At 43.3% G+C, this 14320-nt stretch overlaps 1 protein-coding gene across 1 annotated transcript in view; it reads left to right on the top strand.

The window, feature by feature from the left end:
- The first annotated feature begins 5718 nt into the window (after positions 1 to 5718).
- Positions 5719 to 14320, top strand: part of tbx15 (T-box transcription factor 15) — a 36018-nt gene continuing 27416 nt past the window's right edge. The window contains exons 1-2 of the mRNA XM_076747287.1: positions 5719 to 5905; positions 12411 to 12618. Coding sequence (XP_076603402.1) covers positions 5719 to 5905; positions 12411 to 12618 — 395 coding nt within the window. The remainder of the gene's footprint in view (positions 5906 to 12410; positions 12619 to 14320) is intronic.

The following is a 14320-nucleotide window of genomic DNA, read 5'->3' on the forward strand; positions in this document are numbered from 1 at the left end:
TCGTGGCATTGAAAGGTAACTCACTCCTGCTTAGTGCAAACTCAGCGCACTGCCTGCACTACACGCTGTGGTGGAAGAAAACGGCGGCCTCGGCGACAGTAACTGTCCTCTGCTGATCTTCAGGCATGCCACAGAGGAAGCATCTCAGCTCCACAGCTTCAAGACGCACCATCACGCCTCGTGAGGAGTTGAGCAGCAGGGGAGTTGATTTCAGAGGTAAAGGCTTGAAACTGAGCACCGACGCTGAGGTGAAAGAAGGGTGTGTAAGTGTGTGTGTGTCGGGTTATTCACTCTCTTGTCTTTGTATTGAAAAAGTCCATAAGAATACATGATTTGCTGAGCCGCACATTTGCAGCTCAGCAGTTGTTTTCATTGATCACACTGCTTTTGTTGACATTATGAGACACTGAGGCACACAACACATTTTCAGACTTTGAGGTTTTTTCTCTTCTTTCATCGACTTGACTCATCTGTCACTCTTCCTTTCTTCTCCTTCTTCCTTTCTTTCTTAGTCTTTTTTTTCCCACCTTTTCTTCCTCCTCCTCCCTCTCAACCCCCCCGGTCATCCTCTATTGTACTCACTCATACTCTCCCCATAGCTCATCCTTCTGCTGCTTCTCCTGCTCCGGTTTTAACTTTTTGCTCTCTGCCGTTACACTTGCTCTAATTGAAAATGCATTTCTCTCGTCCTGTAATAATCCTGCAGGGACTCAGCCCATGCACCCTGCACACACACACACACACACACACACACACACACACACACACACACACACGGAGCTGGACTCCGTTATGGTTTTTCCATCTCGGTGTTTACCTGGGAACGGAGTGTATCCTCGCACGGTGTATTTCCCTTTGCTCCTTTTTTCCTGTTGGCATAAGCAGCTGACAGAAAATAAATAAAAAATATATAGACTGCATATACACACAGCAGCAGGCAGTAAATCACAGCGACCTGTTAGGACGCAGCGTTAGGACATGCCTATCTCTGGAGAGTGAGACTGCAGTGATAGCGCTCTGGTGTTAAAAGTAGGCCGTTTAAATGTGAAGGCGACACTTTCACTGAACCGATTTATGCGCAGAAGTAAAAAGTTTCATAGAGTCGTAATAAATGTTATTTTTGAAAGAAATCGCGGTAAATGGAAACAGCTCCAAAGAAAATAAATAAAAAGAAACGAGACTTTTTTACTGATACTAAACGTAGAGGGTGTTCAAGCAATGAGCAATGGAGGAAACTAGTAAACCTAAAGCCTCTTCACCTTCACACATCTGTTTACTCATGAACGCTTTGCTCTTTGAATCTCTCTCTCTCTCTCTCTCTCTCTCTCTCTCTCTCTCTCTCTCTCTCTCTCTCTCTCTCTCTCTCACACACACACACACACACACACACACACACACACACACACACACACACATAAATAGGAAGAACACTTCATTGTTTTCATGGCGCTATGAATTTAATTTAGGGTGTAATCATATGCATTTTTATCGTGAAAATGATGGTCTGTTCCTATGCAGTATATCATAACTGTGTGGGTGTGTTGATGGTATTGTATCACTATTGTTTATGGTGTTGGGGGCAGGGGGCTATCTCACTGTCTGGTATTTTTGACATGCATATCCCTGTGAGTATCCTGTAATAATAAGCGTCTCTGTCATTTTATTGGAGGAGAACTGCGGCTCTTTAAGGCTCAACAGCTGATTGGTGTCGATGTTTAGAGTCTGAATCACAAACACACTCATTTCACTGAGCTGAAGAGGAGAAAAGCACGCACACACCAGGTTCGATTCTCATGATATTATTTTATTGATTATTTTAAGTCGGATAATTAGAACAGTACCAGTGCTTTCACATACAGACTGTAGCTGCATTGCATTTTTAGAATTACATCTGCATGACATCCGTTTAATTTCTTGTCCGACTTCACAAAAGAAAAGCGCAGAATAGATCTGGTTAGAAAGTGATTACGATCAGTGTTATTATGGGCTGTTTTCCATTCTTTTTTTAATATGGGGCTGAAACTTCGTCTTTTTAAAGGCTAACTTTAATTGCAATGTTTTTTGAATTCTAATCTGGACCCACGTCCTCAAAAAAATCCTTTTCATTCCTCAAGAAAATTCACTCGTCGGTGTAAACATAACTCAGTCCGATTCTTATGTTTGCGCACATGATGAGACTTATTTCTGCTTTGATGTTTGTTTTTGTTGGTTGATGTTTTTTTTTGTGAATCCTCTCGTTTGAATGGTCACATGTGAGCACAAGATGGTGAACTCAGCCCTGTTGGTTATAGATCATCACATAATTTCTCATTAAATGCGCCCTTTAACGCGCGCGCGCTGTCCCCTCAGAGCGGCCGGATGCTGCTGATTTAGCGGATAATTTTCCGCCTAAAATGAGCATCAGGTGAGTGGAGGGGTGTTTGCACACAAGCCTAGCAGTGACCAATCTCAATCCTCACATCTTCAATTTTTTAGGGTCTGCTGCTCCTGCAGTTGCTCCTCACACTATATTTAGAGCGTTTAGTCCTGCGTGGGGAATCGCAGTCCTTGGCCTGGGGTGGAAGGTGCTGAAACATCCGGAGAGCTGCTGCCACTTTGGATGCTTTACTGCGCGTTGCATGCTTTATCCCCGGGGTCAGACGGGGTCTGAAGCCTCCTATACTAATTGAACAGTAACGCCACGTTTGAGCGCCTTCCACGCGTCTGTCTGATGGGGTGAGGTCAGAAAACAAAGGTTCCACAGAGAGATTTGGAGTTTATGATTCTGTATTTTGCATTAAGCGTGAAAGAAGCTTCCAGTTTGGTGAAAACGGAAAAACAAACAAAACCGTCCAGAACTGCTTGTTTTGTGAGTCTAGACCTGCTGTTAAATGAATTCAGAAAGTGTCTGAGAGAAAACATTGGAACGCGTTGGGTCATATAAAATATTCCATATAAACCTCTGGAGATATTTATCTGATTTAGTCAAAAGGGGATTCCAACCGTTCAGATGTGCCCCTCATGCTTTAGTTTTGGGTTAATGAGATGCCATCGGGGCTTTGGGTCTAAACAGCAAACATTTGGTTTTAGCTTTTACTGCTTGTGTTTAATGAGTCTCCTTCCACGGAGATTTAAACCCTCCCTCTACACACACACGCGCGCGCGCACGCATAATATTTAGCCTTCTTGTTTGCTTTGCCAGAACTTTACGCAAAAGCACCGACTCGCACCAAATCATCAAAAAATATTTCTAAAAACTAAGTACGCACGAAATATTGCTTAGTAAATTTCATTCAAAAAGATACAATCACACACACATTATTCCTCTCAGTGGGTGCTCACCCATTAGATTTTAGCTCGAATCAAATAGTCTCAGCGCACAAATTATTTCCATTAAAGCAACTAAAATGCGCACATTCTCCCCTGCGTTGATCTCAATAACGCCAGTTTACGTTTACTTGTAGAGGCTGTTGCTGATGAAGTCATTTCTATAATATTTCCGTAGTGACATAAAGTATGTCAGTACCAAGCAATGGATTTAAGAGAGCCAGACGCTTTTGATTTTTTACAGACTGCAGGGTACAGTAAAATCCTTCCACAGTATATCCGCAAAATATGTTTTTGTGGTTTTAAACTTAAACTAATTAGAATTTTGTTGGTCGTCTCGTGTGATGTTCTTAACTTTATGTGCCAGTGTCTACAGATTTTGAGCTGAGTTATAATCCAGGTGCGCGTTTTAATAGTGATTTTTCAGATGACTGACGCACAGGGGTGACCTTTGGAAAGCTTCATTTTCAGGTGCCGCAGGTTGACCTCAGGCCTGCTCGGTGCGAACAGCCGCCTCTCCTCTGACGGATCAAACCAGCAGCGAACATCCTCACTCAGCTCTTTCTTCCTGATCCTTTCTTTTGGCCACTGACGGGAAATGTGTGGAGTGTTTTCTCTGCGCGATCAGCCTCTTTTCTGTGGCTTGTGCGCCGCTTCCTGAACATCGGGCCTGCTCACTGCACACACTGATCACACGCAGCTCAGAACAAAGTGTCCGCAAAGCGACTCCGGATCTCTAAAACACACACTAGATCACTGTACACAGAATATCTTTAAAGTGTTGACCAACAGCTGCAAAAATATGACCTGCCTCTATCATTAATATTATTATTATTAACCCAAGACGTATTTAATGAACATCACTGATCATTATTATTATTATTATTATTATTATTATTGATCGTTATTAACATTATTTTTTCCTAATATTTAACAGTCGTCTTCTATGTTGTGTTAGCCAATATTAAATCTATACAGTACTATTAGAAATCATTCTTGTTTGCATTAGACCAAAATAAAAATATTCTGTTTTTATTTTGACAACACAAAATTAAAAGCAAGAATTTATTTTCCCATTTTTAAACCAGTCGAACTGGTTTTTAATTTATCGAATAATTTCCCTTCCGTTCACAGTGTTCTGTTATTTTAAGGTCATTTTGCTCCATTTTTGTTTTCATCGGTGGATTTGGTTTCAACGTGTTTGAGTAAAGCTAATGATTAATAAATTACAGCTAATTCATTACTAGACTAACAGAATGAATAGATAGCAGGCCGCTGATTGTGTTGAACGCTGAAAGCTCTTACATCTGCCTGCATCCCTCTAAACACACTATTTATTATCCATAATTGCATTTTACTGTTACCGACCTGCAGAAATAAGCGCTCAATAAGCCGAGCAGAGCCACGTTACTTCACTTACTAATCTTTTCGTTCCTTTTCGTGTCCGACCTGCGGCCCTGAGATCAGCCCACCTGTCCTGCTGCAGCTCTGCTCTGGCTCCTCAGCTGTTGGGCGACACCATGAAGCTGTAATGTGACTTTTCCCACAGTCCCCGGTAATGATGGAATCAGCGGCTCAGTCATACTTGGTGAAAAGACGGATATTGAAATGACTTTAGGATCTTCGCCATGATTCGAGGGCCTCGCGCCGGCCTTGGCTGACCGTCCCAAACCTGGATGATCAACCTTCACAGCAGGAGAGAAGTGAAGCTGCGGGATTCGAGTGTCACAGAAGCGAGACAGGAGAGGTCAATGAAAAGGCTGCATCATTTAAATCAAATTGCCATTATTTGTCATTTTATTATTCAGTTAGCAGGGAAATCTGCGTGTAAAGTAGATAAAGGCATAATGAGAAAAAAAGATAAGTTAATGCATTTTTCCATAATGCTATATTATGCAGTCATTTCATCAGGCTGCTGCAGTCCGGATGACGGTTCCTCTTCCAGGACGCGCGTCTCCCTCCGCTGCCATTGGACGAAACACTTTGTCTCGCTGCCTGTCCCCACTTCTCATTGGTTGCGCGGGTTTGACAGGGCGCGGGAGGGCCGCCCCCTGCGCTCGGAAAAAAAAAGTCCTCCAGAAGTGAGTATCAATCAGAGAGAAGTTAGGGGGACAGAAAGAGAAAAGAAAGACGCGGAGTGGAAGGACAGAGAGACGCGCAAAGCGACAGACCGCATCAAAACTATCAATCCTCCCGGACTTGATCTCATGCGCAGCCAGGATGTCACAGTCTGCCTTCAAACGTTTCACACAGCGTTTCTAGTCACAGTTGGAATTACTTTGGACACTTGGTGAGTTTACGTCCCGCTGTAAACACTGACGTGTGCATTTTTTTCTACTGTTTGCTTCACTGCGTTGGACGGACGGAGTGGGTTTTTCGCCGCGTCCCCCCCGTCGGGTGGATTTGAGAGAAATGAGTGAGAGGAGGCGATCTGCCGCAGCTCTGAGCTCTAGAGCCCACGCTTTTTCCGTGGAAGCCCTGATCGGCTCCAACAAGAAGAGGAAGCTCCGGGGCTGGGAGGAGAAGGAGCTGGAGTTGTCCATGGAGAGCCTCGCCACGGACGGAGAGGACCCGGCGCACTGTCTGGATATGGACCCGGGTCAGTGCGCAGACATGCACCACACCGCTCAAATGTCCGGATCTCCGTTATATCACTGCAGGGCAATGCAAACCGACGAGTCCCGAGTCAAAACATGGCTCCACTTTCAATGACCCAACCCACGACAGGGCTTGTAGCCATACGCTCCACAATATTTTTTTCTTTAACTCCAGAAAGAGATTCTGCTCACTGAGTCCGCTCTGCTGCAGCTGTTACACACAAAAAAAGTTTTCAGTTTATAAACCTGATGCGTGCAGGCCTGTAGAGAACGTAAGTCCTGCTGGTTCACTGTCAGGAATATGACACAAAATATGCACCAAGAAACCTCCTTAAAAGAGCTAATTTACATCCGTAACAAATCTAACTATCAAAACAGCCTCATGAAAGGTTTGAGGACTCAACATCAGGCGAAGTGATTAGATGTGTCTTTTGCCAAAGCGGGCTGGTTTGTCCAGGTTTTGACTCCGGACTGCTGGACTCCACTGTTAGATATTAGTGACATAAAAAATATGAGTCAAAGATGAGTTCATGCGTAAAGCTGTGTTGCTGTTGGGACGCTGTTTGCTTTCAGTGTGAGTTTGGCTGCAGGCCTGCAGGGAGGCCTCGGTTTGTTGCACGGGCATCCGCTGGCATGAAGTAAATGATCTGATGTGCTTCATCCTGAAAGAGACATCCATTTTGCATGATGGTGTCCGCTGCTGAGAAACAAACCGCGGCCTCTGTGCAGAACTGCAATCAGCTTCACAATGAAAGCGTCCTTCCTGTGCCACAAGCAGAGCGTCCAGTATCCTGCAGGTATGAGAGCGCTCAGACAACTTTAAAGGTGATAACTGAGCACTTGATCATTTGTGGAAAATGTCTGGAAAAACAATCACATAAAATAAAATAAAATAAAAAAAAATTACATTTACAACAGAGATTAAGAGGAATTTTTATTGAAGTGTAATAAAAGAAGTGACCAGTTGTGGAAATCAAGATTAAAAGTGGTAATATTTGATGTTTAAGCAAATTTCCATATAACAAAGATGCGATTAGGCAATTTTGAAAACGGGTAATTTTTACAACTACTACATTTTTTTATGGAAGCAATTCATTTATAAATATGAATATCATTTGTTTTAAATATTTTTTTTTAGTCACGGCTTATTGGCAGAAACTTAAACGTAAACTAGATTGTTAGCCTTTAAGCTACAGCACGCTCCATTTTGAGAATTAATGAAGTGCAGGTGGAATGAAACTAAACTTGCTGCGCCGCTGAGACGTAACTTTATCAGACCACCGGTGACTTTTAACCCCGACGCTTCGCTTTGAGCTGAGACGTCGACACTTTCAAACTTCAGTTGTAAACTGACAGACACAGCTGCGCGCCTTGAGCCATCCATACAAATTCAGCTTGTTTGAATATTCAAGGTAACTCAGTTCAGACAAGGACAGTGTTTACGTTTGGCTGTCCTCCTGCAAAATTTTACATTTAGGGAAAATGATCTTCGCGACGATTATGGATCCAAATGAGGCCCGTCCTTAAATAAATAGCTTTATTAAATATTTAATTTGGCCTGAAATATACACATTAACAAGATCACATATATAATATATTACATGCACATGTTTCTAGGAATGTAGAGGCAGGCAGACATGAAGCTTACCTCTTCGCGCTGCTCAGCCAGTCTCAGGCCGACGCGCAGTCCCGCTGCCTGCTGCAGTCTGACCTCCGGGGCGCAGCGCCTTTACGCACGGCTCCTCTGCTCTGAAACGGCAAGCGATTGAAAGTAAAACTTTCAAAGAGAATGGAAACAGAGAGGTAAACTTCCACTTCACGAGGAGAAGGATTTGGGGATTGGGCTTCCGTCCTCTCTTGGGGAGATTGTTGTTATTGCTTATATTAAAGTGCAGAAGTGCCTGTTAAATGAGGGAGGTGAAACCAAACGATGATTACAATGTTGCTAATGACAAACCGTTTGTTTGTGTGTGTTTTAAAAGGGCAGCGATAATCAACAAAACCTAAAGCCCAGACACCATTAAACACACTGCAGTCTTTTCGCTGATGGTCCTTGTTTCCGTGGGGCAGAAAAGTCTTTCTGTTCTTCATCTCCCAGGTTTAGTCCGGGGAGTTTTAGGATTTGTGGCTGAATGAATTACCCAGTTCCCGGTTCCTCGCCCCCCCTGGTCCCACTCATTAGCAGGCGGGTTCCTGGCAGGTTCAGCGGGCCCTGCTCGGGTCCTAAAGCCTCCGCTTTGGCGCGTCGGGCGGCGGTGACCGAGAACAGCGAGTCTCTGTGGTCAGATTATGTGGTTTAGAGGAATCCTTAACGGAGTGATTTTATTTTTACTCAACTCCAGGCGAGTCTGGAAGCCGGTTGGTCGTATAACACGTTTATTAGCCTCAAAGACAAGGGCAGGACTGAGAAACGCACAGGCTCTGAAGCAGGCTCGCATTTAACGGTCTGCCTGTAAGAGCTCAACAGTTCAGTTAGCACAGAAAAAAGCAGTTTTGTTAGACCTCACAAAACTAATACAACCACATCTCCATGATATTTACCCTTTAAGTCACTAGTTAACAAGTTGAACTACATATAGTATAATTTAATATTTGAGCATTTATCACAGGCCTGACTCAAACGGTGATTTACAAGGTGATACTTTTTTCGCTTTTGCGCACAGAACGAATTCACTACAAGCACCTGACGTCTCACTAGACATATGCTAATTAAAATGACTGTTTCATAATACACTAATACGAAAATCATCCAGACTCTGCTCTCTCTATTCAGTGCTTCTCAAAAGAGTCATTTCTCGGTCTGCATTAAGCATGCAGGCTGAAAGAGATGTGTATATGAGCCGGACTGAAGCTTTTACTGCTTCCTTCGTGCCTGAGTCTCCATCAGTGTGGAAACAGGTGCTCTCATTGTGTGGATTGGGTTACTCGGTGATTTCATGGTTGACACATTGCTACTGTCCATCTCAGAAATCTGCTGCAAATTCAACTGCGTAAAAGACCATTTCACTGTAAGTGAATAGTAGTAGTCAGCGTATGACTCTTATTTCTTAACTTCTTAAACTATTGATATCCTCCTTGAATTTTCCCAAAGAATCTATAAAATACGCAAAGAAATGTTTCCATACATCATAACAGTATCACATGCCTGGCAGTACAAAATGTTTTGAAACACAATTAAGAGGTTAATTCTCTTTGTTAAAGACATCGTAAAAGAAAACTGTATATTAATGAAAAACGTGATTCTCATAATGAGTGCTGTTTCCTGTATTTATCTGCAGCTCCCGGTTTAAAAAGTCTGCTTCAGCATCATTAAAACCAGCTCCCCACAAGAGGCTTTTAATGTAAAAATAAGGACCTATTAATCTGTAAATGTATTTTTTTAATTTCCTCCCCAATTAAAAATAGTTACAGCTTCACCTGCTTTCTGATTAAAATCCTCTTCCTCTTCCGGTAATACTTTCATTTAATGTATATGAAGTTCATACATCTTCAGACTTTCTCCAGCTGTCTGGAGCTGATGTGAGTGTGACTGCATGTCAACTGTGACATAGTGAACGATTTGATGTACAGCACTGACTTGATTCAATTCAGAACAATTAGTGGCCTCTATGGATGTTAACCTCGTTTTAATGAGGCCTGGCATGAGCTGATTGGGAGTCCTTAACCACAAGATACAGGCCCTGTGTGTGTGTGTGTGCATGTGTGTGTGTGTGTGTGTGTGTGTGTGTGTGTGTGTGTGTGTGTGTGTGTGTAACCACAGCAGATGTCAGGGCAGCATTCAGCTGAGGGGGCAAATTTTTGTTCATCAATAAATGTCAGTTTTTATTAATTGAACTTAAAAAAATGCCAAAAAGTGAAGCTTCAACTTATAAACTGAAAGAAAACTTTCACAAACACTCTGCTGGTCTAAAAGTATTGTTCAGTTTGAGCTGTAGTGATAATTTGTCCCTGACTTCAGGCCTGATGTTTGATTTATGAACAAATGCAAAAACTCATGCATGGTCAGTTTGGACCTCTGTGTGTGTGTGTGTGTGTGTGTGTGTGTGTGTGTGTGTGTGTCTGGTGAGTGGCAGAGTACAGGTCCTTCAGTCTGATGACAGGGTGTCCGGGCAGAGTTGACAGGCCCCTGCTTGGCCTGCAATTCCACACTCTGCATCTCGGAGGCGTTCCTGCCAAATTATCTTATTTAGTCGGGCCGCTTTTGCTGCCTGGAATGCATGTGTTTCCTCTGAATGTCTCCGTTTCTCACAACATCCAGTTTTAGATCCGTACAGTAGATACAGGGTTCCTCAATGTGGCTTTTCAGCCTGTTTTTGATGCAAATATTCGAGCAGATTTCACTTTGGATGCCAGAAATTTCACATTTTCTATGTGGTGTCAAATCTTGTTCCTGTCACAGTGGAAAAACAGCTGATTATTATAAAAGCCAAAATCGCTAGACTAACGACATTCTCTTAGATTTATCTCCTTGCTTGGGTAGAAGACATAAATTTAGTCCGTGAAATGATAAATTACTCACTATTGCCCAACAATAAATGAAATAAAAAAAAAAGCTCCAGATGTTTGCTTCCTTTGTATCTGGTGGACGAGTCTGATCTGTTCATATTCGATTAAAGCCTGATATTAACAGAATTATATAGCAGTCTAGGCTCAGTGTACAATTCAAAATCTTTGTTGGGAATCAGTTTATGTAAAGCAGCTTGAGGCTGAGATACTCTGAGCCGTGTTGCCGTGTCAGGGTTTCGGACATTATTATTCCAATTGACAGTGGTACAACTAGGAAAGAAATTTGTATTTAAAAAAAAAATCAGACACTGTAAAATTTGGGAAACAAGTTAAAAAAACACAGGTGTAAAACAGGGTTGCATCAGCCCAGCTCATTCTAATATATACTGTATATACCCAGTATGTGCTCTCTGTATGCAGTATAGAAATAAACTGGCAAAGTCTCTGCAACACTCAGATGTCCCTGTTCTCCTTCAGTGCAGGCTTGCAGTGTATTTGGTTAAGATTTGAGCCGTCCGTGCTGTCCTCTTCCTTTAACACTATGTGTAATGAGTGTTTTTAGAGGGAGTGAGGGGGCAGCTGACTGACTGATTGACTGGCTGAGTATGTATCTGCATGTGTGTGTGAACAGTTAAAGGGAGAAGAAGGGGAGAGTAATCATGTGTGACAGTCCTCACTGGCTGCAGTGACACTGGAAGGATCTCCCAAGATGATGGAAAGTCTGTCTCTGTTTCTGGTCATTACAGCCCTCCACCCCTGCTCTCCTCCTCCCTCCGCTCTTCCTATCTCCATCTCTCCTCTCCATGCTCTTGTTTCCAGCGGGGTTGGCTCGGCCTGCGCTGTGGCGGTTTCGTCTGGGACGCTGTCCAGTCTCTCAGCAGTTCTGCATTTGCATAACCATATTTGTGTGCCCTTAGTCTGCCAAGTCAACCTCCTCGTGTCAGGGCCGTCAATAAATAATACATTATTAGATTCTTTTTTTATTTTTTGCATGGTGGTGTTGGAGGGGGTGAAGGATATTCAGCTGTAAAATATTTCTGAGAAAAGAGAAATAAGAGATAGCATGTGGTGATCTTATGAGGGTTTTATCTCAGTTAAGTGCCGTTTTTGAAGCGCTTTAACATTTTTACACCCCAGCTGGAAAAACTATGATGTATTTTGATATTTAACCGCCCCCCCCCCCCCTTTTTTTTAAGAAAAAAAAGTAATAATAATACATGTGTTAAGTAACCTTTAAAAGTCAGACTCAGTCAAATATGAGAGATTCTTCAGTGAAAGTCGATTTTGATGTAAAAAAAAAAACACAAAACAAAACAAAACAAAACAAAAAAAAACAACAACCCTCTGATGCATTTTACCTGCATACTGAAAATTACACTTCTTCACCAAGGTCATGCGGGGTATAAGATTGCCATTGTTCCCGGTATTTTTTCCACCCTGCTGTGACCTGTGCAGTAGGCTGCTGGATGAAAATAAAGTGAATACGGCAAATGTAAAGGAGGCTGAGGTCATCCCGCTCGGTGTCTGGGGGCTCGAGGCTCCCATGGATGGAAAGCTTTCCTGTAGGTCTGGACTGGCTTCAGGATGGAGGGAACGTTTTTATCTGTTCGAACATTGTGACCGTGTTGATGACTCTGAATGGTCAGTCTGTTAAACTCGGTCCAGAAGGAGCACTTAAGGGGAAACTTCATTTGCTGAACGCTTCCCATCGGAGTTCGTCATTGTGTGGCCCAATTTAAAATTTAATATTTTCTACATCGCATTTCAAAGGCTTTACGCAGCATTTATTCTGCTTTTGACTTAAACCCAGAAATCCATGACGATTTGAGCCAACGAGCCAGGCTCTGCCGCTTCTCTCCAAGCTGCAGACGGCAGGTGATTTGGAGTCAGCGGAGAGAACCGCTGTACTTTCTCACCGTGCCAAGTTTCCTGCGTAAAGCCTAATATTAATTCCACTGTTTCAGAGCTGCCTTCTCATCATCTTTCTCATTTCCCCCTCAGACTCGGAGGCGAGTCCCGGCTCGGACGGAGAGGGTCTGGCCGAAAGGACGTCGTGCTCCTTCGGCTCACCTGACGACCTGGCCCCCGGCCCCTGCGAACCGTCGCCCCCGTCCTCCATGGAGGAGATTCAGGTGGAGCTGCAGTGCGCAGACCTGTGGAAGCGCTTCCATGACATCGGCACGGAGATGATCATCACCAAGGCGGGCAGGTAGGCCGGACACACACACACACACACACACACACACACACACACACACACACACACACACACACACACACACAAAATATCAGGCGGTCAACATACAACTCTGCGGCGCTGCACCAATTGTGCGTAAATGGCGATTTACAAGCTTTTACGCGCAAAAGTTTTACTATTGGGCGAGGACAAACAGCCAAGTGCGTTCATTCTTTCATTATCGTTTCCAGTATGAGTTATCTTTAAAATAATCTCTCATGACATCGGATAATGAAAGCTCAGAATCGTCACACACAAACACAAAGTAAAATCTGCAAGCGCACCGACCCACAAACACACATTACTGCGTCATTTTGAAAGGAATCAACACCCACCCACACTCGCACACACACACACACACACACACCCGCGCACACATCTCTGAGCTCTGTTTGGAGGGTGTTAATGTGTTGCACATGCAGGCCTCTCTGTTGTGTTCATGACGCGGCAGGTTATTCCTGATGTCGGAGAGTAGCTGGTTCGAATTAATCTCTCTGTAACATGTTCCGGCTTTTTCTCGCTCTCTCGGGCCAACAGTCCAAACCCAGAGCAAGCGCAGAAGTTGACCTACGGAGCCTGCAGGAAGGACCTTTCCCCGCAGTCTGCTCCGCTCCTCGGGCTCGGCGCGCCGCACATTGCACTAACACCGCCCTCTGTTCACATCAGTCGGCATAACTCAAGGCTCAATATTGCTTCGACTTTCACAAACATCTAATATAACAAGATCTTTGGTATCGTGCTGAGTCTTTAAAGCATTTGGTTCTCAAGTTAAGTGAATGAACATCGTCAGTGAGGTGAGATAATTCCTTCCAACACAAGCTTGTACGAAAATTATTTATTGGATCAAACGTTTCCGGCGGAGTGATGGCACTTTTTTTCAAGACTGACAAGACAAAAGCATTGAACGAATTATCTCACATGTTACTTACATATGTTCCCAGGAAAATCCAGTTTAGGCACATGAAAAATATGCTTCAGTTCTGGTCCACTTCCTGCACACTAATAACGCGTTTTCTGTGTGGAATATTTCTTCTTGAAAAATGGCTAAAGTCATATGTGAGCTAACAGGCTTTAACACAAAGTCACTCTAATCAGCTAAAAGTTTATTTATCGGAGACCTTTTTCAGGCAGCGGGGAAAGTGAGACTGGACTGAGCTGAGACTAAATAAATAATCGCAGAATAATTTCATTATATATTTCTCTGTTTAACAGCAGCGTTGTATTTGTTTGTAATGTATAAAGTAGCTGAGGTGCATCTATGTATTTGAGTCATTTTGTTCTGTTACTGAACACTTTTATTTATTTGGTCTGTGCAGCCTCAGATGACACCGAGCTGTTTTCAGTTCCTCTGCTCTGCCTTCAGACTAAACGCTCTCCTCTACTCGTTTCAGACTACACTCGGCTCTTTTTATGAATTGGGTTGAAATTGGTAATCAGCTCATAAATAGAGCAGCAATCAGTTTGCGCTGAAGCAGAGTGAAGGCGGACACGGCCGTCGCCGTGTGTATTTCACGGCCTGCTCATAATAAGGCCATAAATCCGGAGTAGGGACGCAAGAGAACAGCCCTCTTTTCTCATTAGGTAGGCCCGGATTTACGACCTTTAAATGAAAAGGGAAAAATGCAGCTTTTGAAGTGCAAAACGAGGAATTAAACTGAAATGTCTCCCTCTCCAT

The sequence above is a fragment of the Chaetodon auriga genome, chromosome 13 (genome assembly GCF_051107435.1).
Source record: "Chaetodon auriga isolate fChaAug3 chromosome 13, fChaAug3.hap1, whole genome shotgun sequence".
Lineage (NCBI taxonomy): Eukaryota > Metazoa > Chordata > Actinopteri > Chaetodontiformes > Chaetodontidae > Chaetodon > Chaetodon auriga.